General features: G+C 51.4%; 1 protein-coding gene and 1 pseudogene across 6 annotated transcripts; both read right to left on the bottom strand.

Annotated features, from left to right (window-relative positions):
• Positions 1-548: 548 nt before the first annotated feature.
• On the bottom strand, positions 549-27,674 carry Sema4a (semaphorin 4A). 6 transcript variants are annotated; one of them, XM_078027386.1, is made up of 16 exons: positions 27,566-27,640; positions 21,673-21,885; positions 20,470-20,637; positions 18,133-18,293; positions 17,227-17,286; positions 16,980-17,078; positions 16,652-16,754; positions 15,734-15,850; positions 15,249-15,373; positions 14,935-15,107; positions 13,067-13,217; positions 7,425-7,605; positions 3,218-3,336; positions 2,949-3,106; positions 2,261-2,361; positions 549-1,880 (listed from the first exon to the last, which is right to left on the bottom strand). In XM_078027386.1, the coding sequence occupies exons 3-16, from the start codon at positions 20,606-20,608 to the stop codon at positions 1,291-1,293; spliced, it is 2,277 nt and encodes a 758-aa protein (XP_077883512.1). In that variant the 5' UTR covers positions 20,609-20,637; positions 21,673-21,885; positions 27,566-27,640; the 3' UTR covers positions 549-1,290. The 6 variants fall into 6 exon arrangements, with proteins under 6 accessions (XP_077883512.1, XP_005331434.1, XP_021586213.1 ...); XM_005331377.5 differs by lacking the exon at positions 21,673-21,885 and having other exon boundaries at positions 27,566-27,674; XM_021730538.3 differs by lacking the exons at positions 21,673-21,885; positions 27,566-27,640 and adding an exon at positions 25,679-25,759.
• On the bottom strand, positions 3,343-7,418 carry LOC144368474 (transcription initiation factor TFIID subunit 9-like; annotated as a pseudogene).
• Positions 27,675-27,841: the final 167 nt, after the last annotated feature.

A 27,841-nucleotide genomic window follows, 5' to 3' on the forward strand; every position in this document is an offset into this window, starting at 1 on the left:
TAATTTACAGGACAGACTCCTAGCTGTGATAGAGACGGGGGACACCCCGCTTGCTCTTGGTGGGAGGAAGGACTTGTACCTCCTTGGTGGGAGGGAGAGGCGGAAGGTGGTGTGGGGGTGTGGACAGAGCCTTGTTTGTCAGATATTGAGAGGGACATGGCCAGGAGGGGGTGGCTGCATCGTCTTTCTATAAATTCGTCGACCAAGACTTGAAGCCAACTGCTGCTCAGCGGCTGAGCTGGAGTCACGAGAAGTGTGGGAGAGCTGGGGACGGCGACTGTGGGCGCCCTGCAAGGGAGTCGGTAGTGACAGTAATGACGAGGTGTCACTGTCTAGCAGGCACAAGCCGAGGCCGGTGGGTGCTGCGGGAAAGGTTCAGGGTGCTCCCAGCAACCCCAGTGTGCAGGAGAGGGCTCTGGCAGGCAGCAGAGGTCTTCCGGAGTCATCCCACAAACCCAGTGGTGGGTCCGCCCTGTGTTCTCAGGCCTCACGCTGCATATCCCGGCTGTCCTCTGGGAACACCCTGCTCCCCCCCAAACCAGCACCAGTCACGAGCTTTGTCTTTTTAATAAAAAATAATCTGTCTGTGACAAGCATTGTTCAGAACCTCAAAACACAGGGAAGGGGTGAGGACAGAGGACAAGGGACCAGCAAGGGTAAAGAAGTGAACAAGGCTCAGATTACCCCTGCCCTTCTAGTCGGGCAGAAAGAATACAATCTGCCCCCAACGGAAGCAAGAGGGAAGATGGTCAGACTTTAGGAAAGACTTCCTAGAGTCAGTGGTGTGTGGTTGATAAGGGGAGCAGGAGTGGGAAGCTCCCTGCAGAATCCTGGAGACCCCCGGGAGGAGGGAGGCTGGTGTCCGAGGTGGCAGCTGCATTCAAGGTGGAGTTTCCAGGACCAGGTCCAGTCACGGTCATTGGGGTGTCCGGTGGTCAATACGGGGGTCCTGGAGCAGTCGGGGTTTCCATATCTCAGTAAGTTTCTGGAGGGTCCCTGGAGTGGCCAGAACTGCAGGGTCCTCTCCAGGTCCCCCTGTTGTGGTGCAGGCCTGGGGGCAGCCTCCCCCGACAGAGCCTCTGTGCTTGGTGGAAGGGAGTCCCCTAGGGAGGCCTGCGTGGGGCTCCGCAGGGTGCCGTGGGCGGCTCAGCGAGGCAAGACAAGCTCCAGTCATGGAAGGAGGACAGTCACTTGTGCTACTCCCCAGTCGGGGCTGCCCTGCGCAGGGTCCCAGGCAGCACGGCCAGGAGCCAGCTCTGCTCAGCAAGGGCTCTTGCCTGGGCCCAGAGTTTAAGCCACCTCCGTGCCCAGTCGGCTGTCAGCGTCCGTGTCACTGACGGAGGTCCTGCAGTCCTTGTGGGGCTGGAGACACTGCTCCCTGCTCAGGGGGGCCTTCTCCCCAGGGGGCGGGCTCCCACAGCCCTGGACCTTGCCCCGAGCCCGGAGTGCCCCCAGCGGGGAGGCGAGGAGGACAATCAGGGCGCCCGAGAGCACTAGGGCCAGCAGGACGGTGACCACGAGGAAGTGGGGCCAGTAGGAGCGCTGGACGGCCACGGCAGCCCCACCACCGACCCTGGTCAGGGGGACCTCCACGCGCTCCCGGGGGATGCCGGCCAGTTCAGGGTCCAGGGCCAGGGCCTGCTCCTCGCTGTCCACCCAGTAGGAGACCACGGGGTATGAGAAGCCGTTCTCGGTGGCCACGCACTGGTACAGGCCCCCGACTCCATCCCGGGGCAACAGCAAGAGGGAGCCGTTATAGACGGCAGAAGAGGCTTCTGGGAGGGCCGCCTGGCTGTGACTCCAGTGGTAGGAGGCCAGTGCTGACAGGTGGGGGCAGGGGAGCTCCAGGATGGAGTTGGGGACAGCCAGGACCTCTTTAACTGGAAGACAAGGAAAGCCACAGCTATTAAGGAATCGGGGAAGAAGGAAGACGGGAGAGTCCTTCACCTCCACCGAGACCCCACCTCATCGCCAGCTTCTGTACCAGCTCCCAGCTCAGTGTCACCCCCGGTCTGTCTTCAGCCTGGACCCCACACTAACTTCCAGTCCCTCGAACCACAACTCTGACACCAAAACCGACTTCCATCCCAACCGGGATCCCAGTTGTCTCCAGCTCAGAATTCCCGCTGTTCCTCCTCCAGCCAGGACCCAGATGGGTCCCCACCCCGGAGCTCAGGTCTCAAGTCAGGCGTGGAGCAGAAACGCCCACCCCACTCAGCCGGCCTCCAGAGCCTTTGAGCCTCCCTGGTCCCACACTCACTGATCTGGGGGCGGCTCTGAGGCCGGTGACTCCTGCCCATGGGGCCATTGGCACACGCCCACCCTGGGTTTCCACGCTCCATGTCCTGCTTCCAGGAATTCCTGAAGGAGCAAAGCACGAAAAAGTCATCCATCGAGACAGACAAACATGGGTACAGAAAGCCAGGCGTGTGGTGCACACCTGCAATCCCAGCCACTCAGGAGGCTGAGGCGGGAGGATCACAAGTTTGAGGCCAACCTCAGGAACTCAGTAAGGCCGTAACCAACTGAGTGAGACCATCTCAAAATAAAAAAAAAAATTAAAAGGGTTGAGGATGTCACTCAGGGATTAAGCAGCCCTGGGTTCAATCCCCAGTACCAAAAAAGGGGAGGGACTGGGGATGTAGGTCAGTGGTGAAGCGCCCCACCCCACCCCCGTTCCCCCCAAAAAAATTAAGGAACAGGAAAAGGAAGGGAGGGAAGTGCAGGGTGGCAGAAGGGGGGTCAGAGAACGGAGGGGAGGATGCAGAAGCTGGGAGAGCTAGAGAGCTTCGGAACCCCTGGCCACACGCTGTCCTAGGAACCCACAGAGGCTCCCTGGCCTCTGGGAGTGATGTGTCAGTGGCCCCAGGAGAGGGCAGAGCAAAGCAGAAGCAGGGTCCAAAGGTCTCGGGGGGCCGTCTCAGCCACCTTCCAGGACTGGCACTCACAGGTTGGGGGCAGAGAGAAGGCGGCAGATTTGAGACTCAGGGTCCCAGGCACAGTGGGGGTCTCGGGCAAGAACACAGTCCACACAGCTCTCGTAGACACTGCAGTTGGCTCGGGGCACCCTCCAGACACCTCCCGAGGAGCCCGCAAACAGTGCACCCTGGAATAGAGATGAAGAGGGTCGAGACAACCCAGGCCCAGGGGCCAGCCCCACCCAGCCCCCAAGGCCAGCCCTACTGGATGGCCATTTGAGGATCAGGTCCCTTCTCACCTGGGTGGGGGCCAGCTGCAGGTTACGAACAGGTTCGGGGTCAGGGAACAGCTGGATTTCCTCGACCAGGTAGGCATCACCATCCCCACTCACCACAGCCTTGTGCAGAGACCCTGTGGCTGTGGATAAACAGAGCTGGAAGCTTCTCCCCTGGCTCTCGAACCCTCTCAGCCTCGGGTGGCCTCCCCAGCTGCCAAACACTCCTGAAGTGCAGGGTGCACCGGGTGGGTCAGCCAGGCCACTCACTGTCCCCCAGGCCCACAGGTGGAGGGCTCTTGTAAATGACTTAGAGCCTTGGGCTGCTCCCTTTCCTTTGCAACTGCCTGAAAACTCTATTGCTGGAGAAACCCAGCTGCCCGCTTTCTCCAAAGACATGCGCAGTGGGCAGCTGACGGCCCTGTTGAAAATGACATCACTGGCCTCCATCACATGCATCAAATGTCTCTACTTGGGCGCCTTGGTGAGGCCCTGACCACCTTTTACAAAACTGCAACCATGGGCTGGGGTTGTGGCTCAGCGGTAGAGAGCTCTCCTAGCATGTGCGAGGCCCTGGGTTCCATCCTCAGCATCATACAAAAATAAGTAAATAAAGACATTGTGTCCAACTAAAAAATAAATATTAAAAAAACAAAATTGCAACCTACTTGCCTAGCAAGCGGGAAACTCTGAGTTCAACTCCCAGTACAAAAAAGAAAAGCAACACATCAAAACCTGCAACCTAATCAGGAAACGTAGAGACCTGTCTCTAATATACGTAGGTATATGTGTGTGTGTATATACACACACATATATTAAAATATATATCATATATATTTTATATATACATATATAATTAATATATATTATAAAACATAATAAAATGTCTTTTATTTATTTATTTATTTATTTTTAAAGAGAGAGTGAGAGAGGAGAGAGAGAGAGAGAGAGAGAGAGAGAATTTTTAATATTCATTTTTTAGTTCTCGGCGGACACAACATCTTTGTTGGTATGTGGTGCTGAGGATCGAACCCGGGCCACACGCATGCCAGGCGAGCGCACTACCGCTTGAGCCACATCCCCAGCCCTAAAATGTCTTTTTAAAACAAATCAATGAACAATTTTATTTTTTAAATATAAAGGCTGATGAAAACCATTACAGGTCCTATTAAAGAAAATCCAGCATTTCAATGGAGAAGAACAGTAACTACTATTTACTCATTAAATACTACTTAAGTTTTCCAAATACAACTTGAAAACTTCCATTGTGCTTCTTTAATTTCCGTACAATGGGTTTGAGACCAAGTGTGCAGGCCAGGTGTGGGAGTGCACACCTGTAATCCCAGCGGCTCGGGAGACTGAGGCCGGAGGATGGCAAGTTCAAAGCCAGCCTCAGCCACAGCGAGGTGCTAAGCAACTCATCGAGACCCTGTCTTTAAATAAAATGCAAAACAGGACTGGGGATGTGGCTCAGTGGTCGAGTGCCCCTGAGTTCAATCCCTGGTATCCACCCCCCCAAAAAAAAGTATTACATGCATCAAAGCCAGATTACAAATTATCATAGTGGTTGTTGTAATAGTGGTCATCATCATCATCATCATTATTGTCATCTTCACGTTTTCTTTTTGATGCATTTGATGATTCATTGGCAGTATTTTGTGATGATACCATATTAGTGATAATAAGAATGTTTTGGGGGCTGGGCTGTGGCTCAGTGGTAGAGCGCTTGCCTAATAAGCGGGAGGCACTGGGTTCAACTCTCAGCACCACATAAAAATAAGTCAATAAAATAAAGGTTCGTCAACAGCTAACAAAATTTTTTTTTTTAAAGAGAGAGTGAGAGAGAGAGAGAGAGAGAGAGAGAGAGAGAGAGAATTTTTTAATATTTATTTTTTAGTTCTCGGCGGACACAACATCTTTGTTGGTATGTGGTGCTGAGGATCGAACCCAGGCCGCACGCATGCCAGGCGAGCGCGCTACCACTTGAGCCACATCTCCAGCCCTAACAAAATTTTTAAAAAAGAAATTTTTTTTTATCCAATTAACGATGAATCCCTCATTAATCACAACATTCTGAACTGCTGATGCTGCAGGAATTGAGGCTTCTGTTCGTAAACCCGTGCCCTGATGGAGACGTTGGAGTCCCTACTTGGCTGAAACAGACATGGGACAACATGGTTTGTAGGGTTGGTGTGCCCAGTGTGGGAGTCCTTGGTCTGCTAGTAACTGAACCAACACTTAACCACGGAACTGTTATTCTTCCCACAGAAGTACATGCTTTTTTTTTTTTTTTGTAAAAACGTGAGCCTATACTTTGTAGCTGTTGAGCAATACCTATCAGGAGACAATCTAGGATCTGAATATGGCTTGATCAATGGCAAAGGAATCTGATTTCTTTGCCTTGCAATATCTAATAAAAAAAAAATCTCTCGGGGGAGGAAAGGTGAAGACTGGTCAGCTCCACGCCAGATTGCCAATCGCTCACCATCTCATCCACAGTAGCTTCTTAGCATGGCGGGGATAAATTTTAGCATCATCTAGAATTGGGGCCACATATCAGAAGGCAAATCCCAACATCTGATTTATAACTCTTGGCTTATGTTCTGCAATCCCCATATCCTTCACGATTTGTGCCATCATCTCTGTGTCTTTCTGTAATGTTCGTGGGAGAAGCCATCTTGCCAGACTCCATGATATCCGGTGATCAAACTTCTCGAGCCAAATCACCCACATTGATTTCATGTATTTCAGTCCTGATCTTGTTTTTTTTTGTGTGTGTGTGTGTGTATGTGTGTGGCACTGGGGATTGAACCCAGGGCCTTGTCTGTGCAAGGCAAGTACTCTACCAACTGGGCTATATCACCAGCCCTCAGTCCTGATCTTGATACAAGTTCTTTGCATAGTGTAGTTTTTTCAAAGCTTGGAGTACCGGTGAGCAGAATGTCCCTTAACAACATAATCCTCCACAGCAACTGTAAGAGAGCCTGGCACACTATGGGGAGGAGCCTAAAATATCTTTCTTTAATTGCAACCTCTACTGGTATTCCTGATTCCTCCTTACAACGCTCTACTGGGTTTTCTAATGTCATAACTAACATACTATGATATTATGTGATTTACTTACTCTGGATGCTTATTGTCTGTCTTTGCCTACTCTGTAAGGACACAGATTTGTGTCTGATGTTTTGTTTTGTTTTGTGATACTGGGGAATGAACCCGGGGTGCTCTATCACTGAGCTATATCTCAGCCCTTTTATTTTATTATTATTGTTTTATGTGTGTTCTGCTGGGGATTGAACCCAGGGCCTTGTGCATGCAAAGGAAGCACTCTACCAACTGAGCTTTATCCTCAGCCCTTTTTTATTTTTTATTTTGAGACAGGATTTCAGTAAGTTGCCCAGGCTGGCCTGGAACTTGTGATCCTCCTGCCTCAGCTCCCACCAAACCATTGGGATTACAGGCGTGGGGCACCATGCCCAGCGCCTGCCTTTTTACCATCTTTTACTCTCTTTTTACCATCACCCGGTCTCCTTGATTCTTTATATTTTTCCCTTTATTTTATTTATTTATATGCATTGCTGAGAATCAAACCCAATGCCTCACACATGCTAGGCAAGCGCTCTACCCCTGAGTCCCAGCCCCTCTTGGATTCTTTTCATCTTTCGCATCTCTAAGAAAAAAGAAGCCTGACAACAGGCGGTGCTGGGGATCCAACCCAGAGGCTCATGCATGCTACACAAACACTTCACCACTGAGCTACTCTCCCAGCTGAACGAGTGATCTCAGGTCTCTTTCAGGGACAGTGTGTAGCTCAGTGGTTGAGTGCTTACCTAGCACGCACAAGACCCTGAGTTCAGTCCCCAGCACTAAAAAAAAATAAAATAAAATAAAAAAGAAAGAAAGAAAAGAAAAAAGGAGTGATCTCTATACACTGTTTCCGATTCTCCTCTACACACTCACTCTTCACCCTCTAACTCGGCTTTCCCCACAAATCAAGCAGCTCTCGCTAGCACCATCAAAGACCTCCCTGTGTCCCCTCGAAAACCGAAAGCACAGAAAGAGTAGGGACTGGATTGTCTTGTTCCCCTACTGGATTTCCAGAACAGAGTACTGGAGACCAGCAGAGCGCCAGGTGCACTGAACATCTGTAAAACCCTAAGTGAGTGACTGGACTGAAAGGTCCTCCCTCCTTCGCCCCTGCTCTAGGAAGTGCCCCGAGCCCCTTACTCACAGGTACCCAGGTACATGACCAGATGATCGTGCCCATCAAGGCCCGGGGCTGTCTCCACGGCGAGCTGTGTGTACTCCACGCCAGACTTCACCAGCAGGGGCGTGCCCACTACCTGCTTATCCATCAGGAAATGGTCCTTCATGAAGGTCAAGACTTTATCAGAGGAGGGACCCACGGAGCACTGATGGAGGAAGGAGGCAGGTCAGATTGGTTGGCCCGTCTCTTCAGCCCATCCATTGCCCCTTCCCTCCCCTCCCTCCCCTTGCCTTCTCTTATCTTAGGAGGGTGGTTAAAGCTCAGATTCTGGAGCTGCCTGGCTTTGAGTCCTGGCCTCAGCATGCCTGAGGTTCCTCAGTGATGAACTGGGCATGTCGCCAATACCCACCTCACAGGCCCCCCGTGAGGATGAAATGCACTAATATAAATAATCAAAACAGTGCTTGGCAGGCGGTAAGTCCTCAAGAAAGGTTAACTGCTGCCGGCCGCAGTGGCACATGCCTGTAATCCCAGCAACTCGGCAAACTGAGGCAGGGGGATCGCAAGTTCCAGGCCAGCCTCCATAATTTAGCAAGGCCCTAAGCAACTTAGCGAGACCCTGTCTCAAAATAAAGAACAAAAAGGGCTGGGGATGTGGCTCAGTGGTTAAGGGGCCATAAGCTCAATTCCCAGTACCAAAACAATAAAAAATAAAAATAAAAAGGGCTGCCAGGGGCGGTGGCGCACACCTGTAATCCTAGCAGCTCGGGAGGCTGAGACAGGAAGATCGAGAGTTCAAAGCCAGCCTTAGCAAAAGCCAGGCACTAAGCAACTCAGTGAGACCCTGTCTCTAAATAAAAAAATACAAAATAGAGCCGGGGATATGGCTCAGTGGTTGAGTGCCCCTGAGTTCAATCCCCAAGTACCCTGCCAAAAATAAAATAAATTAAAAGGGCTGAGGATGTGGCTCAGTGATTAAGCCCCTTTGGGTTCAATGCCCAGTACATAGGAAAGGTTAGCAGTTACTGCTGTCCTCCTCGCACCTGCATCAGAGATGCCTGGCAGTCAGCAGGAAGCAGGAGAGACTTCTTGCAGGCCATGACCATGTTTTGCCCATGTCTCTAGCCCCAGGTACAGTACAGGACCTGGCATGAGGTGCTCAGGAAGTGTTTGCTGAGTCGGTGACTGCATGGGGGACATCACAGGAAGGGGTGGTGTGGCACGCAGTGTTTCTCATCACAGTTTTGCATGAACTTGATGCATGACTCTGGGAGAGTCCCTTCTCCATCTGAGCCTCCTTTTTCTCACCCATAAATGAGGGGGTAGGACCAGCTGTTCTTGAAAGGCCCCGCCAACACAGGCATGCTGGGGCTCTGGGACACCTTTATCCTGATCATCAGTCAGGATCCTTGTTTTCCACAACCAAGAGCATCTCTCGATGACAGCCCAAACTCTGTCACCTACCACTGGAGACTTAGGTGAGTTATTTCACCTCTCTGAACTTCAACTTCCTCATCTGTAAAGTGAGGTAATAGCATCTACATCCCATTTTGATGCCGGTTAGAACACACACGCCTACTTTCACCCCCTCCCAAAGGGATTTTTTTTTTTTTTCAGAATTGGGGATTGAACCCAGGGGCACTGTACCATAGCCCTTTTTATTTTGAGACAAGATCTTGCTAAATTGCCAAGGCTGGCCTCAAACTTGCAATCCTCCTGCCTCTGCCTCTCAAATTGCTGGAATTACAGGTATGCACCATCAAACCCAGCCCAAAGGGATTTCTTTTTTGTTTATTTGTTTGTTTGGTTTTTGTACCAGGGATGGAACTCAGGGATGCTTAACCACTGAGCCACACCTCTAGCCTTTTTTAATATTTTATTTAGAGACAGGGTCTCTCTTAGTTGGTTAGGGCCTCACTAAATTGCCGAGGCTGGTCTGGAACTCACAATCCTCCTACCTCAGCCTCCCCAGCCTCTGGGATTACAGGCATGTGCTACTGTACCTGGAGGGATTTCTTTTTAAAGTCATAAACCTACAGCAGAGTGGTGTGGAGAGAAAAGGAATGAAAGCAAACAACATTCACATTTTAGACGCTGTTAAGCAAATGAACAAACGACTTATGATTTACGGGAGAGAGAAGAACCTTCTTCAGGTACCCCTAGGGGGACCCCCTAAACCATCTGATTTAAAAGATAGAATTCCTAAAGTGTGTACATTATGGACCGAGCTACCTCTGGAAGTGAAGTTAAAGGGAGAATAAATAAAAAAAGAATATTTGAAAGTCAGTTTAAGAAGCAGACAGAACAGCCAGGCATGGTGGTATACTCCTGTAACACCAGCAATTAGGGAGGCCAAAGCAGGAGGATGACAAGTTTAAGGCCAGCCTCAGCAATCTCAAAATAAAATATAAAATAAAATAAAAAACATAAAATTAAAAAAAAAATAAAAAGAACTGAGGATGTGACTCAGTGGCAAAGTGCCTCTTGTTTCAACCCCCCAGTACCAAAACACATATGCAGAGTAGATCTCAAGGACGACCAGACTTCTAAGTAAAGCTACAAACATGAAAGAAAGAAACCAAACAAAGGGGTGGAGGAAAGAACAAAGAAACACCTAAGAGGAAACAGAAATGATTCAGGGAGAAGAAAATATCACAGAAAACTATCATTACTATCCTAAGAAAAGTGAGTAGAGATAGAATATTTAGAAGGGCTGGGGCTGTGGCTCAGTGGCAGAGCACTTACCTAGCATGTGTGAGGCAGTGGGTTTGATTCTTAGCACCACATTAAAAATAAATAAAATAAAGGTCCACTGACAACTCAAAAATATTTTTTAAAAAAATGCAAAAAGTTTAGAAAAGAACATTCAGAAGGCAAGAATAGAATTCTGCAAAAGAGGAATCTTTACTTCACTGGGCAGCTAGACTTTGCATGTAGCCAGAAGGAAGTACAAACAACCACAATGTAGCAATCTTGCCCACAAAAATCAAAGCTGGGGATATAGGTCAGTTGGTATAGTGCTTGCCTTGCATGTTAAGGCCCTGAGTTCAATCCCCAGGACCACAAAAAAAACAAAAAACAAACAAACAAACAAACAAAAAAACGCATAAAAAAATAAAATAGCTGTGGTTATGATTTTTTTTAAAATCAAACCTGAATCTGATTAAATCTCTAGATTCAACCACTGAACAATTTACAAGAAATACTTAAACTACACCAGATGCAATCAAGATCCAGACTGTGGAAAACTCTAAGACAAACAAATAAATTCAAGAGAAAATGGAAAGGAAATATCCATATCTACACTGTGGATGTGGTGGTGTGCACCTGTAGTCCTAGCCACTGGGAGGCTTGAGGCTGGAGGATCATTGGAGTCTAGAATTCTGAGGCCAGCCTCTGAGCATCAGAACAAACCCCATCTCAAAAAAAAAAAAAAAAAAAAAAAGAAAAAGAAAAAGAAAGAAAGAAAAGAGAAAGAAAGATGACAGGAAGGAAGGAGGAGAAATAGTTCAGTAGAATTTTTTTTTTCAGTGTGAGAGATTAAACCCAGGGCCTCCTCTTTAACAACATTTAATTTAGGGGGGTGTGGTGGTACATGCCCATAATCCCAACAACTGGGGAGGCGGTGGCAGGCAGATTGCAAGTGCAAGACCAGTTTCAGCAATTCAGAGAGACCCTCCACAACTGAGTGAGACCCTGTCTTAAAATTATAAATAAATAAATAAATAAATAGGACTGGGAATGTGGCTCCGTGGTAAAGTGGCCCTGGTTGTTCAATCTCTGGTACAAAAAAAAAAAAAAAAAAAGAGGAAGCCACGGAATGCAAAAAACACAGTCACAGTATGTGTCAGGAAGATGCCCAGGGAATCCCCAGGATGATGACAAAGGGGGACTCCAGGATTGCAAAGGGGCACCTGTCTAGACAGGGGTAGATGTGAAGCTCTCCAGGAACATGAAGCTGCTAACTAGCTAACAGGTCTGTCTTCAGAGATATTCAGATAATTCAGAAGGAGTCTGAGGTTGAAGGAGAGATAAGAATTTAGAAAACAATACAAGCAGGAAAAAAAAAAATGAGATAATTATTCCACAGTTTAGCTGTTGTGAATTGTGCTGCTATCAACATTGATGTGGCTGTGTCCCTGTAGTGTGCTGTTTTTAAGTCCTTTGGGTATAAAACTGAGGAGTGGGATAGCTGGGTCAAGTGGTGATTCCATTCCCAGTTTTCCAAGGAAACTCCATAGTGTTTCCAGATTGGCTGCCCCAATTTGCATGCCCTTCAGTAGATGAGTGGATAGGGAAACTGTGGTGTATATACACAATGGAATATTACTCAGCATTAAAAGAGAACAAAATAATGGCATTTGCAGGTAAATGGATGGATTTGGAGAATATTATGCTAAGTGAAGTAAGCCAATCCCAAAAAAACCAAAGGCTGAATGTTTTCTTTGATATGAGGATAATGATTCATAATGGGGATGGGGGGGAGCATGGGAGGAATGGAGGAACTTTCGATAGGGCAGAGGGGAGGCAGGAGAAGGGGGGGGGCATGGGGGTAGGAAAGACGGTGGAATGAGATGGACATCATTACCCTAAGTACGTGTAAGAAGACATGAATGGTGTAAAAGTACTTTATGTACAACCAGAGACTTGAAAAATTGTGCTCCATATGTGTAATATAAATTGAATTGCATTCTGCCGTCATATATAACAAATTAGAATAAATAAATAATTTAGTTTAAAAAAGATAATTACTAACCTCAGGAGAATCAAAATTTATGCAAAAAGGCAAAAATAATCATTTTATGTTACATATATATTATTTTTTATGTTATATATATGTGTGTGTATATACACACACACTTATATATATTGTCTGTGTGTGTGCACACTCCAAGGATTTAACCCAGGGGTGCTTAACCACTAAGTCATATCCTTAGCACTTTTTATTTTTTATTCAGAGATAGGAACTTGCTAAGTTGCTTAGGACCTTGCTATGTTGCTGAGGCTGGCTTTGAACTCAAGATCCTCCTGCCTCAGCCTCCTGAGCTGCTGGGAATACAGGCATGCACCACTGTGCCTGGTAGACTAATATTATATTATGCATGCTATTTCTCACAGTTGAGCCATGTAGTAAGTTTCCCAGGTCTCACAAAATTACCCAGGCTGGCCTTCAACTTGTCATCCTCCTGTATCAGCCTCCCCAGCAGCTAGGATTATAGGCATGTGCCACCATGCCCAGATAGGGCTGTTTTTTGGAACCAATTCTGTAGATCCTTTTGACTTTTTAAATTAGTTATATATAACTCTGATTTTAAAGAAAATCACATAAGAAATGCAGGTGAAGATGCCCAAGCCAGTCTGACACACAGCCCATATATCTGCCTTAATATCCAGATATTTGGTGTGCACTTAGTCTTGGAGAGGAGGTGCCTAGCAACTGTGCTGGATGTAGGATGGCATCGGACACCTGTGGGGTACGGGCAGCTGGGCTAGGTAGAATATAAATGAGCCAACGTCAGCATTTGTAAGAAACCCACCCAGCTCCAGACAGGACTGGTAGGTAACTAAGTGACTGGGCACTTCCCACGGCAGGACAGTTGCTTCTGCACACACATTATATCCATGCCTCTTTGTAGGGGCTTTGCTCAGGGGTAGAATTTACTCACGCTGCCTGGGCGGGGGGTGATCTCACTGTCACTATAAGTAGTCCAGCGTGAAGTTTCTTTGTTTAACTCCTTGTACTTCCCCTTAAAGACGTTCTCAATATCCACGAGAGAGAAGGCACACACTGCTGAACTCCTGGTCCCGCCGACCTGCCTGAAGACAGCCAGAGAGGTTAGATACTATCTGTGGTTTTCTCTGCTGTACAAATCAGCAACCCCTCCAGCCCTGGCCCACCCTCAGGGAGAGGGTGGCATGAGCATGAAGCACTGGGCAAACCTCCAACTGCCTCTTCTTCCCCTTGCAATGGCGATAAGGGTTGGGAGAGCCCCGTGGAGTTCCCTGCGTCTAGCCCACAGCCTGGCTCTAGGCCCATCTTAGAATCTGAAATGTGATTATGCTTAATGAGAATTAATTGGGGCACAGTCCCTGGGGTGGCTCCTGCCTATCTTGCTAGGCTGGCTATCCCCATAGGAAAGGCAGAACAAGCAGCTCCAGACCTTGGGAAAATCAGGGCTCCCCATGAAGCTCTCTCTTCTTTGGGTCCCTGGGATTCTTGGTTCTCGGAGAATCTACTACAGCCTGACTATCAGAGTATTTTGAGTATTTTTATCCCTTCATTTGTAGTCTATGGAGACAGAAGATTCTCTTTCTCTCTCTCTCTCTCTCTCTCTCTCTCTCTCTCTTTCTCTCTCTCTACTGAGGATTTAGTCTACTTTACCTCAGAGTTACATCCCCAGCCCTCTTTTATGTTTTTAATTTTTTAATTTTGAGACAGGGTCTTGCCAGTTGCTTAGGGCAACTTTAATTGCTGAGGCCGGCCTCAAAAACTTGCAATCCTCCTGCCTTAGCATCCCGAGTCACTGGGATTACAGGCACCTGCCACCACACCCAGCTCTCTCTTTCTATCTTAACCTGACCATGGTACACACCAAGTCCTTAGCTTAGATCTCATGGATACCAGACCCTGTTTACACCAGATAACTCTGGTATTTAACACAGTGTCCCTAGTGTGGTTGTCTGACCCCACTAAACACTGTGGGGGGCTGACCTGGCTGAAAGACTTTGGAAAAATCAGTTAACAGTTCTCAGCCTCTAAGCAAAGACTTTTATTTTTCTCTAATAATATTGATGGTGTTTCCCTCTTTTGCCCTGGCCGTTAGGAATCTCAGAGATAAATTTGTGATTGACAGCTATGGACTATACAATGTCTTATGGAAAGCATTTGTAATGTACTGGCCTTAACTCTAGCTGCTACAGCTTCTTCTTCTTTTTTCCTTTCTCTTTCTGTTTATTTATTTATTTATTTATATTTTTAAATCATTTTACTTTAATGTATTTAACAATTTATTTAATCCACATGCATTTGGGGGCGGGGGAGTACCTGAGATTGAACTCAGGGGCACTGGATCACTGAGCCACATCCCCAGCCTTTTTTGTATTTTCTTTAGAGACAGCGTCTTACTAAGTTCCTTAGCCCCTCACCACTACTGAGGCTGGCTTTGAACTGGAGATCCTCCTGTCTCGGCCTCCCCAGCCGCTGGGATTAAAGACGGGTGCCACTGGGCCCAGCCTAAATTTTCATTTAGCGTCTTGTATTCTCCCATTTCTTCCTATTTTCTTGTCTATTTTATTGATTTTAACATGTTTGTTTTTCAGAGCCAGTTAGAATATAAACTAGTTGGAGCCTCTCTGAGCTTTACTTTTCCCATCTATGTGAAGGACATGAGTGGAATTCCTGGGAGGCCGTGACAACCAAAATGCCTTTCTATGCAAAGTGCATTGCACATCGGTTCCTGTCTCCTTTCCGAGAGCCAGGGAGCCCTGGCCACAGATGTTCTCCTAGCCCAGGTATTCCCGCCCTCCGGCTCACCACTGGGAGGTGAAGACTGCGTAGATGTGGGGAACGGAGGGAGAATCGGCGGGCAGTAGAACCGCGTGGCGGATGACGTTGAAGGGCAGCTGCCCTGGTTGGGTGCAGAGCAGCTGGGCCTTCAGGAAAGTGGTCCATTTCTTCTGCAGCAGCTTTTCACCGCCCACGTCATTCTGCGGGAGCGCAAGCCGTCAGGGGGCGCCTCGGCCCCGCCCACCAGCCCTCCCATTGGGCCTCCGGAACTCCGCCCCGCCTCTGCTACCTCCCCATTGGCTCCCCCGCGGACAGACCCGCCTCCCGCCCAGGCAGCAGACCTTGCAGACTCTAGCCACCCGGGAGGTGTGGAGCTTCTCAAAGAATTCGAACTCGCTGGCTGTCTCCTCAAAGAAGAAGTAGACGACCTCAGTCGAAGGGATGGCTGCCACGAAGGAGGCGTCCGCTGCGGGGGGCGGGGGGAATGGGATTAGGGGTGAGCACCTTGATGGCCGGGGTTACCTCCCTTGGTGAAAGCCCTTGGGTTGGTTCTGGGGTCCATGACACGGGCTGCCTCAGATCCCACAGCTTGGGATGGTGCGTGCGTGCATGCGCGCTGCCTGTTTAATTTATCTACATAAGATGAAAACCTCATGAGAACTGCAGGTTTGTCTTCTTCCCTGCGAAACACCCCCACCCCCCGTGCCTAAGAGTAATGCACCTACTCTTAGTATGCACGCATAGTGTGCACTGAATTAACACTCAGTGCATGGTCCCAGACTCGGAAAGGGGCCAGACCCATGCTGGCTGGAAGTCAGATCCTTACGGTGCAGCCAGCGGAGGAAGGTGTCAGTCTTGAGGACCGGCTGCGAGCCCAGCGTGCGCATCAGGATGGGCTCACTGCCCAGGAAGTTGTTCATCGTGCCAGAATAGAGCATCCCATCTAGGGCCGGAGGATGGGGAGGAGAGGAGAACTTAGCAGACGGAGGGTGCCCTGCCCTGCCTATGACGGGGGCCAACTTGGCCCCTTTATTCTTCCTACATCTTCCTGCAGAGCCCCCAAACCCAGCTAACACACACCCACACCCGGCATGCGCACACCAGACACGTTTTTTAGGTGCCCCTTTCCACAGGAAATAACCAGAGTCACCTTTTGTGTTTGGGCACTCTTCCAGCCTTTCTCTGCTTACTCCCTCACATACCAGCTGAACCACTTGCATTCACTGATCTCAGAGGGTGACTGCACTTTCTGCTTGCACACCTTGGGTCCTCCCTTTCTCTTCCCGGAGCACCTTCCGTGTCCCTCTACCTGAGATCTTTTAAGCCCTGCTCAGAAGTCAAAGGCACCTCCTCCGGGAAGTCAGAGTGGGAAGACTGCAATGGTTTGTGTCTGGGAAGGCATCGGGCCATGATTTCTTCTTTGTAACCGCTTTAATACCCAGCCCCATGTCTGGCCCACCAGAGGAGATGTCTGCACACGTACACATTTGTTGAACAATGACTGAACCCAGTTCTCTTCTCTGCCTGACACCCTTCCCAGGTGTCTCGCTTCTTTTCTCTCCACATCTCCCTGTCTCCCTCCATCTCCTTATGGCAGTTCCAGTAGGAGTTGGTGGTTGAGACGCCTGATTCTCCTCTAAATCTTGGGTTCTGAGGCTCCTGGATCACCTCTCTGTCATATTCCATATTTTACAGTGACTAGAAAAGGCTGATGTTGGGATGGACCAGGAGGCCTGACACTCACCCACTAAGACAGCTGTGTTCTTGTGAGCAGGGTCAAAGGGGCTTTGGCCTTTCCCTTCCATGACCTTGTCTGAGATGGGTATCAGGTTGGAATCTTGGAGTCCCTAGAGGGGGAGAGAGGCTGGGGGCCCAGAATGCCAGGGTCTCACATCTGGGAAATGAGGGGCATGAGGAGGAAGGGAGAGGGACCAACAGGGGAATTTGTCTGGGGCCAGGAAGCTCACGAGGGTCCTAAGGGACCAGAGTTTTCCAGAGCTACAGAGGACAGGCTGGGGTAGGTGTGAGAAGTGACGTTCGGGGGCCTGTGTGCTGGGTGTCAGCTGACTCACAATGAAGGTGCAAGCTGGGCTGAAGGCAAAGGTGCCACAGGCGTAGAGGTGCGTGGCGTTGAAAGAGACCAGGACACGGATGAAGTTGAAACACTGCGTCTGGGGGAGACAGAGAATCAGACCTCCAGACCCTTTCCCCAAACTCCTGGACCCCCAGAGGCTCACTTCCATCTAAGGTCATCCCATGATGGCCTTAGGGATACCGGGGTTCTCTACCCAGAGCCACCATGTCCCCACCTCTACTTACCTCGTTACTCTTCTTAAAGGCACATTCACTCTTCTTTTTGTCACTGGCCGGCCAAGGTATCTGAAATAGAGAGTTGGGAAGGGGAGACCAAGGGAAATGGGGTCTTTAGCTCTTCTGTGCCCTGCCATCCCCTTCTCAGGTCTGGCATGAGACCGCCAGTAGGCATGGTGGTTAATCACATGCTAATGGACCATAACAACATCTATTTGTGATCAGGGCTATTAACCTGTTGATACTAATATTCGCCAGGACCCAGGTCCATGGCAGGACATTGCCTAAGAAATCAGACAAACCTGAGTTCCCATGGAGGCTCTAGCCCTTACTAAGTGATCTTGGTCAATGTCACAGGCTGTGTGCGGATGGACACCCCAGGTAGTCTACATAAACACCCAGTGCAAAGCATCATATACACAGCAACAGTTGTCAGGTCACACATTTCCCGGAGCCATTGTTAAAGCATCTGTTCCTGGGACACACCTCAGAAAATTGGTGTTTTTTGCCAGCATCACATAGATGCAAGTGGTCGACAGGCCACACTCAGACTACACCATGGAATTGACCAGTGATTGCTAACACCCTCTCTTCCTTCCTTCCTGTTCCTCTCTCCCTCCCTGAAGCTTCCGTGGGTGGATATCAAATTATTGATATGATTTGAGTCAATGTTTATCTTCTATGTCAATGATTTCCAGACCAGCCATTTTAACAGTTGATATCATTCAACCAATATTTGTGATAATAAATGAGGTCACAATAACATTTCCTGTCGGTTATACTGTCAAGATATAAAACAAGAATGGCTGCTTACTGCTGATGGCACTAATGGCCATTGGGGTATTATTCATCCGCGGGCAGCCCCAGTGCCGGGCAGCTGCGGGCACCCACCCAGCGCACCCCCAACATCCTCACCATGTTCCTCAGCTTCGGAACTCCTGGATCCTCGATATTCAAGGCCAGAATGGCCTCTCGAGCTCCCACATAGAGAGTGTTCTCATCACCACTCAGGAGCAGAGTGTCAAAGTCCTGGAGGCCCTTCTTGTGGAAGAAGCTCAGTGCCCGGCGTCCATCCCCTGTCGGTGAGAAGGAGACAGTGAGCAGAAATTGATGGGCAGCAGCCGACTCCCAAGACAAAGGCAGGACAAGGTCAAGGTTGGCAAGAGCAGCAGAAGGTCTGGGAGAGGGACCTTGGGAGCCGAGCACGTCCAGCCTCGGAGCTGAACCCAGTCCTCTCCACCTGCAGCCCCGGCTCCACCCTGCTGGCAGTCACGGGGGCTTTGCATGTGGAGTCCACAGCAGAGAGAAGCTGCCAGGGACAGTGTAATGACAGCCTGGGAATGGCACCTTGATCCCCACTGGGAGGGGCTCAGCAGTCCAAGGGACAGGTAGAAAGGTGTTTCCAGCCACGAACAGGAAAAGGAGGGACAGACAGGACAGTGTCGAGGGAGGGGGGAAGAGTCTCTCTTGACACCTCCACCACTAACCCACCTCCTTCCCCTCCTCTATGACAGGAAATTTCCACCACCAGAAATTGTACAGAGAGGAGACATGTTTTCTCCCCTTCTGAGGTCTGGGTGGCCACACCTCAATGTCATCCGTTTGTGGGAGGCTCATTTAGGTCCTGTACATTGCCCCAGTATAGCATGATGGTGGTGGTAATGGTGCTGGTGGTGGTGGTGTGTGTGTGTGAGTGTGTGTGTGTGTGTGTGTGTGTGTGTGTCCCATGAGCCCATCAGCTAGGGGGAAAGGAGTTCTTCGATTCCTCTCTCAACACACATCTTAGCACGAGAGGGCTGCCTGGCTCCTGTTACCTTTGCAGGCTCAGGGTATCTGACAACTAAGGGAAGTTGGAGAAGAAAGTGGGGAAGGTCCTAAAAGGGCTGGCCTCAGGAAGCCCAGGCCTCCCCCAGAACCGTGCACACCCCTCAGTTACCAAACTGACCATCACCAGTGTCTGCTCATTCTACTCCCCAACCTGCTCTGAGGCTGAGCTCCGTGAGAGAAGGGCTACCCAGAGGAGGCCTCTCCATCGGTGGCACTAAAGTCAGGCACAGTGTCCCACGCGCCCGTAATCCCAGAGACTCAGGAGGCGGAGGCAGGAGGATTGCAAGTTCAAAGCCAGCCTCAGCAACTGAGCAAGACCTAAGCAGCTTAGTGAGACCCTGCCTCAAAATAAAAAATTAAAAAAGGGTGGGGATGTGACTTTGTGGTAAAACACCCCTGGGTTCAAGTCCCAGGGCCAGATCAACAACAAAAACAGGCAACTACATTTCCTTTACCAGGTGGCCCCAGAAAGATGTGAAAGTCACAGCTGTGCCCGGGAGACCTGTCCCTAGGAGTCCTACAGGGGCCATGTCTTTCCCTGAACCCTCTCTCTAGAGATAAAAGAACCAGCATCTCCACTGCCTCAGTAGAAAACCAGCCGAGCTGTGCCTGCAGGGGCCCAGGGGCCACTTCCCAGTGCTGACACTCCTGGTGTCTATGGACAAGGAATGGTCCAGCGTGATCTCCACCGGTTACCTGCGCCTGGTATGCCCTGGGTCACCAGATCTGCAGATGATCCTCCAGCATGGGCCTCGACTTTGGGGCACTTGGGGGCGTGAAAGCAGTTAGGGATTTAAGGTGCCCCAGATTTAAGGTGACATTTAAGGAAGGAAAAAAGAAATCACCCACTTTGCTGAAATGAAAGAGGCGGTGCCCTGGAGAACCTGGGACCCCTCTCGCCCGTTCCCTGAATCTGTAGCTCAGGTAGGTGGCTTCTCAGTTTTTTTTTTTTTTTTTTTTAAAGAGAAAGTGAGAGAGGGGGACAGAGAGAGAGAGAGAGAGAGAGAGAATTTTAACATTTATTTATTTTTTCTTAGTTCTCGGCGGACACAACATCTTTGTTGGTATGTGGTGCTGCTGAGGATCGAACCCGGGCCGCACGCATGCTAGGCGAGCGCGCTACCGCTTGAGCCACATCCCAGCCCCGGCTTCTCAGTTTTAATTTCTATTTCTGACTGTCTCTCTTTCACCCAGGTCCTCTGCCTCTCTGTTTCTTGGGCTGGGGATGTAGCTCAGTGGCAGAAGTGCTCTTCTAGCATGCACAAGGCTCAGGTTCAACACACACACACACACACACACACACACACACACACACACACACGGTGGTTGCCTAACACTTGCCTGGCACCCTGTTTCTTCATATCTATTTCCCCCCTCTCCCCTTCCTCCTCTCCCCCCAGTTCGTGTTCCCCATCTGACACTTACCTGCATAGTATTTGACCCTGGGCATAGGTCCCTGCCCACCACTCTCTGCAGTCAGCGGCGACAGCAGCAGCAACAGCAGTTGAAAGAAGAAGAGACCCAGGAGGCTCCAGGGGTCCAGGCCCAGGGCTGGGAGGGCCATGCTCAGCCAGAAGCTATCACCAGATGGCTCTGAAGAAACAGGCACCAGGGCACTTTCTGGATGACCAGTTCTTACCACATCCTCACTGAGGACCAATCGCAGGGCCCCAGGCAGCAGAAGTGTGTATAGTGTGTGTGTGGGGGGGGGCGGCGGGGAGGGTACAGGGGAGGGCACAGTTCCCCATCTGAAATGGCCTCAGTCTCGTCTCGCTTCCATCGCACTCAGCTTGCGGCTTAGCTTGCCCCCAAGGTAGGGGCCCTGGCACTCTCCACCCTGGTCCTTCCCACCTGTAGCCCTGCTCTAATTTTTTTTTTTTTTTTTTTTTGGCACCAGGCATTGAACCCAGGGGTGCTTAACCACTGAGCCACATGCCCAGCCCTTAAAAAAATAATTATATATTGTACACACACACACACACACACACACACACACACACATATATAATCTAGAGAAAGGGTCTCACTGAGTTGCTTAGGGCCTCACTAAATTGCTCACTACTGGCTTTGAACTCTTGATCCTCCTGCCTCAGCCTCCTGAGCTGCTGGGATTACAGGCATGGGCCACCTCGCCTGGCTGCTTCCACAATTCTGACCTTATTCTCGGGGAAGTCTTTGTGTCTTTTCTTCCTAGTCTTCCCCTCTCCAAATCATTGCTTGCCCTAGGCAGGGGACTTTCTGGGGAGCAAGTTCCTATACTCAAAATATAGATTCTTTGGACTGGACTCTCCCATCACCTCTAGATCTGCTGACACTCCGTGCCCCGTACTCACCCGGGACCCCGGCAGGCACCCCATCTGAGTCGGCCTGCTCTCACCGCTCCCCCAGCGCCAGGGGGCTCAGGGTCTCTGACTCCGAGGCCCACCTGGCCCTCATCTCCAGGGAGGTGATGCCAGTCCATCAGCCAGCTTGGCTACCAGTATTTCCTGAGGGGAGGCCTGGGTGGCGGTGTCGTCCCAGCCTCTGCAGCTGTCCCCTTTCTGTCTTGTCTCTCTGCCCCTGTTGGGGCCTCCCTGGGGCTCTGCTGCACACTCCCCCAAGATCACTGACCCCGGTCGCCCCTCTCACCTCACATCCCCTTGGACCAGCCACAGCGGGGACCCCCAGTGGCAGACTCAGAGAAAGAAGGAGGAGGTTCGCAGGCCCCCGAGGCAGGGGAGAGAAGGCTCAGCCGGGCTGCAATGGGAGCACGGTCCTCCAGGCACCCATCGTCCCAAAGCCAGCCAGCGCAGGAGTCCTGGCCAGGGAAACCAGAATTTCCACCTCGAGTTGTGACAGATCCTGGCTTGGGCGGAAGTCAGTGGGTTGGGAGGGGAAAAAGAAAACCTCCCAGCCTCCCAGGAGACACACCTCTCTCCCTCCCTCCCTCCCGCCTGCCCGCCTCTTGCCTCAATCTATCCAGAAAGTTGAAAAGGCCCTTCTGGGTCACTTCAGTGATTCTCCTGCCTCTCTATCCAGCCAGTCTAACCAGCCCAGCTGTGGTTTCTCCTGCCCAAGATTTCTCAGATAGGAGACGTGGTGTCATGGTCTTTCATATTCCTCTTTTCACTTACCCGTACGGTGGGGGCCTTACCACACCTACACACTGGGAAGTCCCTATAGCAGTCTGACCTTCAAACTCCCACTTTTGGTTGAGCCACTATTTTTTATTCTATTTATTTATTCCTGATTGAACACAGGAGCACTCTTCCACTGAGCTACATCCCCAGTCCATTTTTTTTTTGGGGGGGGGGGGTTACCAGTTTTGAACCCAGGGATGCTTAACCACTAACTAAGCCATATCCCCATCGCTTTTAAAATATTTTCTTTAGAGACAGGGGGTCTCGCTCAGTTGCTTAGGCCTCACTAAGTTGCTGAGCCTGGCTTTGAACTCATGATCCTCCTGCCTCAGTTTCCTGAGTTGCTGGGATTACAGGCGTGTGCCACCATGCTGGGCTCCCCAGTCCCTTTTTCATTTTGAGATAGGGTCTTGCTAAGTTGTCCAGAATTGCCTAGCAATTGAGATCCTCCTGCCTCAGCCTCCTGAGTTTCTGGGATTACAGGCGTGTACCACCAATGCCCAGCAAGCCCACAATCTTTAAAAGATGAAAACAATTGCATTAGGCTCTTATTCACGACTCTGGTGAGGAAGTCCCTCCTGTAATGTAATCGGCATCATTCTCGGGAAGCACTGGGCCAGTGGGAAGCCCAGGAAATTTCCCGTCTGAGCTCATGTTTAATGAAATACGCTTCTGAGGCACCCAGCCCCTAATGGTGGCTGTTCATTCCTCCGTAAAGACTCCAGGGGGACCTCATAATGCAGGGTTAATGAGGCACTGTGGCCTATAAAGTGAGGAGGCTCCTGCCCACTCAGCCAGGTCAGCTGACTACAGGTTAAAGAGCACAGATGTCCCACGGCCAATCCAACTCCAATAAAAAACCCACCTCCACCTTAAGTGCACATTCCTCACTACCAGGAAGTCCTTCCTGTAGTTTAACTCCCATCCCTCTTGCCACAGCGCCAGTCGACAAGGACGGGGATATGGCCCACTACTCCTTAAAATTCCCTGTCAGACCCCACTTGGCCATCTTTCTTCTCTTCCTGCTCCCATCATCTCTCAGTTCCCTGGGGCTTGGTTTCACACAGACCCCTCCTGACCCATCCTTTCTGTCAGACTTGCATAAGACTCCTGCAAAGTCTCTTGGAGGCTGATTGCCAGATCTCTGCCAGGCTCTCACAATCAAAGGAAACTTCCATTCTCCTGACCGCATTTGCAAAGGCTCCTTGACCCCCCCAGCTCAGATTTGGGAAGCCAACCTGCCCCAAGGCCTTCTCCATTTGAGCAGATTAGCTTATCTGGGTCACCAGGAGGAGATCCGATGGGGAACCAGAGGCGGGAGTTCCAGTGCCACACTCCTCCCAGCCACACTCCTCCCCGTCTGGTGCCTTATTCCCGCCTCTCTGGCGGTGGAAGACTCAATACCCTGTACTACTTCCTCCTTGCAAGACCCAGGATTCCCCTTCAAACCAGACCTCCTCTCCCCAGCCCTCCATCCCACTTGGAGAGTGGTACTGTTGACTTCTGGGTCCTGCCAGCAATTTCAGCAGGTCCCTGCCACCACAATCCCATTTTATTCTACTTATTTATTCTTGCAGTACTGGGGACTGAATCTCCCATTTTATTCTACTTATTTATTCTTGCAGTACTGGGGACTGAATCCAGGGCTGCTTTACTACTGAGCTATATATCCAGCACTTTTTTTTTTTTTTTTTTTTTTGAGGCAGGGTCTCACTAAGTTGCCCAGGCTGGCCTTGAACTTGCAATCTTCCTGCCTCGGCTTCCAGAGTTGCTAGGTTACAGATGAGCACCCCCACGCCTGGTCACAATCCCATTTTATTTTTATTTTTTACTTTGTTTTATTTATTTATTTTGCAGTTCTGGAGATCAAACCCACGGGCTCGTGCATGCCAGGCGCACATCACCAACAATCTAACACAATCCCATTTTAGAGAGACGAAAAGTGAGGACCAAGGAGGACATAACTAGAAGCCAAGTTAAATTCAGCTCTACTTCATTCAGAAGCTGCTAATTCCTTAGCTTTACCGTCTCCCTGGAGCCCTGCTCCCTCAATCCACCCCCTCCCCCCTCATCCCCCTCCCCCCAAGGAAATTCAGTTCAGAGCCCCTGGGAAGGAGAAGGTAAGTGTGGGGGGTGGGAGATAGCAAGCTCTATCTCAGCTAAAACACAGTATCTCCGGGGTGATTCCCGATTCAGAGAGAACAGAAACCTGCCTAAAGAGAGGCCAGCACACCTCCTTGCCTCCCCACCATCACCCCCGGCCTTCACAAGGGCCTTCACAAGGGTCTAGTTCTGGCAGAGAGCCCAGTGGGAAGGAGGGGCACTCTGTCCCCAGCAGCGCACCCCTCCCACCGCGGAGCCTCTGAAGTCAGATTCAAAGTCTCACAGGTTGCAGCCGGCAGAGCCCACGGCCAAGGCCAGCGTCAGGGATGCATGACCAGCACAGTCATCCGTCCCTGGCTCAGAAGGGCCCACGCCTGGCCGGGTGCTGTTTTGAAAGTCTTAGTGATTTCTGAACAGGGGACCCACATTTTCACTTCGCACACATTTGGCTGCACAAATCATGCAGCAGGTCCTGCCCACAGGAAGCTCAGAGCCAGCAGGTCCCCACCTCCACCCTCCCTGTACAAATGAGGAAACTGAGGCCGGAGAGGGGAAGCACTCTGGGGCAGCAGGTCAGGTGGGGTGGCAGTGGGTTAGGTGTTCAGGGGACAAGCTGTAGGGGCGATACCATATCCATGGCCCCAATCTAGGGCTTCCCCCCTTATTGCTTCACAAGGCCTACAGCCCCACCTGGGGACCCCCAGCGTGACAATGCCGAGTTCAACCCCCCCACCACGCCTGCCAGGGTCCGGCTCCTCCCCAGACTCCTCCTCCACAGCCTTAGACCACAGGCGACCATAGCCCTTTCCTGCCAGGCTTCACTGCCCAGAGCAGAGGCGGGAGGGGAGACGGAGGGATTGCTTCCCACCCTACCCCAGCTACCTGGGAACTTCGACCAACCCCCAGGTCTCCCTGCAGAGCAGGGGCGCCTCACTGAGGGGAGGGCTCCTGGAGTCAGGTCTCACCGATGACCTGGTAGGTTCGGATCCCCCCACCCCCCCAGCCTCAGGGGCAGCCCTCCACAGAGCGCAGACTTGGGGAACATCTGCTTCCTGGCTCCCCTTCCTCAGACCCACAGCACTTCCCGGGCCTGCCTTCTTTCTATGATCACCAGCGAGTCAGATCAACTTAAGTGCGCTGAGTGCCTACTGTATGCGGGCACCCGGGGGTTCCCCGGCGTCCTCCCGCCTCTTCCCACCCAGCCTCCTGCCGCCCACTCCGCCGGTGCCTCCTAACCCCTTACCCAGAGCCTCCTGGGTCCCTGGCTCAGTCTGACTCGTGCTGGAAGACTGCGCTCGGCATCGCACACAATGGCCCGACCCCTCGTCTGCCCCCTCCTCGGGGCAGCGCCAGCCCCAGACAATGGCCCGCCTCCTCCTGAGGACTGTCGCTCAGCTCTCGGGCTCCCTTACCTGGAGCTGGGGAATGCCGCTTCCCTCCCCCTGGAATGCCCGGCGTTCCGACTCCCGGCGCCTCGTCCCTGCCACACCCCCACCCCCATCCCCAACCCCATCCCGCCTCACTGGTCCTTAGTCACCATGGCGACCGCATCTCTAAGTGGGAGGGACTAGAATCTCCCCATATTCTTCCTCCTCCTCCTGATCCCACTGTGCCCCACCTTCTGTGGTTCCTGGATCCACATGTGTGGAGGAGGAGGGGCTCCATGTGGGGGCGAGGCAAGGAGAGGGGGACGTCAGCCCCCATCCCTGCTCAGCCCCTGGCCCACCTTCAGGCAGGCACCACTATGCAGATGTTCCCCAGCTGGGTTCCGGGCATCAGCTGGTGTCCACCATTCCCCTTGATGGCCAGTTTCCCTGGGTTTCTGCTCCCTGGGAATCCCTTCTTATCTAAGCAGTAGGTAGAGGGTTAGGTGGGTCTTTATGTCCCCTCTCAGTGCTGGTCCTAAGCACCCCTATTACCAGAGTCCCCATCTGTCCCTGCAGGGCCTCAACTTCTTCCCTGGTAAGTGAGGAGTTGAGAAAAAAGTCCCTTTTAGGCTGGTCTCTCGGCATACAGGAGGACTGAGAAAAAGGCACCTCTGCCCTGGATCCTGGAACTGGTTGCTTCTAACTTGCTGTGTGAACCCAGGCAGGGCACCTGCCCTCTCTAGCTCATGTAAGCAAAATGGTGGCTGATGGCTTTCCTGCCACCTGGGACCAGCCTGGCTCTCTCCAGACTTAATAGTATTTTTAGGAAATAGGAAGTGAGCATGTTGCAGCTGCCCTGGGCCGGAGACTTCACAGAGCAGCTCTGGTTCCCCCTTAGGTCTAGGCAGGCTGTGTGGTGGGTGAGCTTTCCTCCTGGGGTGGGGCGAGGAGGACATGGCATGTGCTGAAAGTGGAAGTGACCTCTGAGCAGAGTCACTGTCACATCCGCCCACGCTTCCTTCCCGGCACTCCATCCTCTCTGCCATTCAGCACCCAGGCCTGGGGGCTTCAGAATCCTCACCCCCCGGACAGGGACACGCGCTAACAGGGGGAAAATTATTGGGATCACGATGGAAGGAATTCAAGAAAACTGTAGCAGAAAGAGGAAGGGGGAACGCAGAAAGCCCCACCCCCTCATTGGAAGTCCTTGGGGCCCTGTCTCCATGGTCTCCTCTTTCTGGGAAAGGGGTCCAGCCTCCGAGGCAGAATTGGAAGGGGCTGCATTTCTGAAGTGTCCCAGGAGAGTCTCCAGGTCTCTCCTGGCTCCGCTTCTCTCTGGGTTACCCAGCTGGACCTCAGGGGGGTCTCTCCTGGCCTTGACCTCCGGAAGTCCAAACTTCCAGAAAAGAACTCGATGTCCCTGCTGAGAGAGCAGGGATTTGGTCCTGCCTGGTGGCTGCCATGGGGAACCTGCCGGTTGACCTGGGTGCCAGGTCTGCTGTTCCCGGATCTCTGCGGTGGAGCGGGCTTTCCGTAGCTCTCTGCCGGCTCCGTTTCCCCGCTGCTGGACACAGCTCATTTCCTCTGGTTTCCTAGCCTCGGTTTCCCCACCTTTGGGAAGGACCAGGTGATCCGCTGTGTCTGACTGTGGGAGGGGCAGGAAATGGCTGGTGCAGCTGAGCAAATGAGGGTCGTGGGGATAATGAAACAGGAGAGTGAGGCTGACTAGGCCCGGGCTCCTGCCCTTTAGGATTTGCCCCTCAAGTTCTCTGCCACTGCCCTTCCCCCCAGCCGAGGCCAGAGGGCCACCCCCTATGTTACCCACTGAAGCTGGCACCTAGATACCCAGGTCCATCGCCCAGGAATCTGGTCCCAACCCTGCAGCCCACCCCAGAGAACCCGCTCCCCTCCTCCGCCACTTTCCAGCCTTACCCCCAGCCCAGGAGTGCAGACCCTAACCCAGGCGTCCAAGTCTTCCAGCCGAATCTCTTTGGGGGCAGGGGGCGGAGCCAGGACCGGCAGGGGAGGGGAGGGGGATGCCTGCCAGCCCCCTCTGGTGTCCCAGTTCCCAGGCAGCTCTTAAAGAGACCAAGAAGAATTAGCCAGGGGCGGCTTAAGGGGTGACTGGAGAGGAAAGTAGGTGGTGGGGAAGAGGACAGGATTTTCCAGGGGCCAGAGGGTGGGGGGCCTGGCACCTACCCACTTCCC

This window comes from Ictidomys tridecemlineatus, chromosome 11 (assembly GCF_052094955.1).
Source record: "Ictidomys tridecemlineatus isolate mIctTri1 chromosome 11, mIctTri1.hap1, whole genome shotgun sequence".
NCBI lineage: Eukaryota > Metazoa > Chordata > Mammalia > Rodentia > Sciuridae > Ictidomys > Ictidomys tridecemlineatus.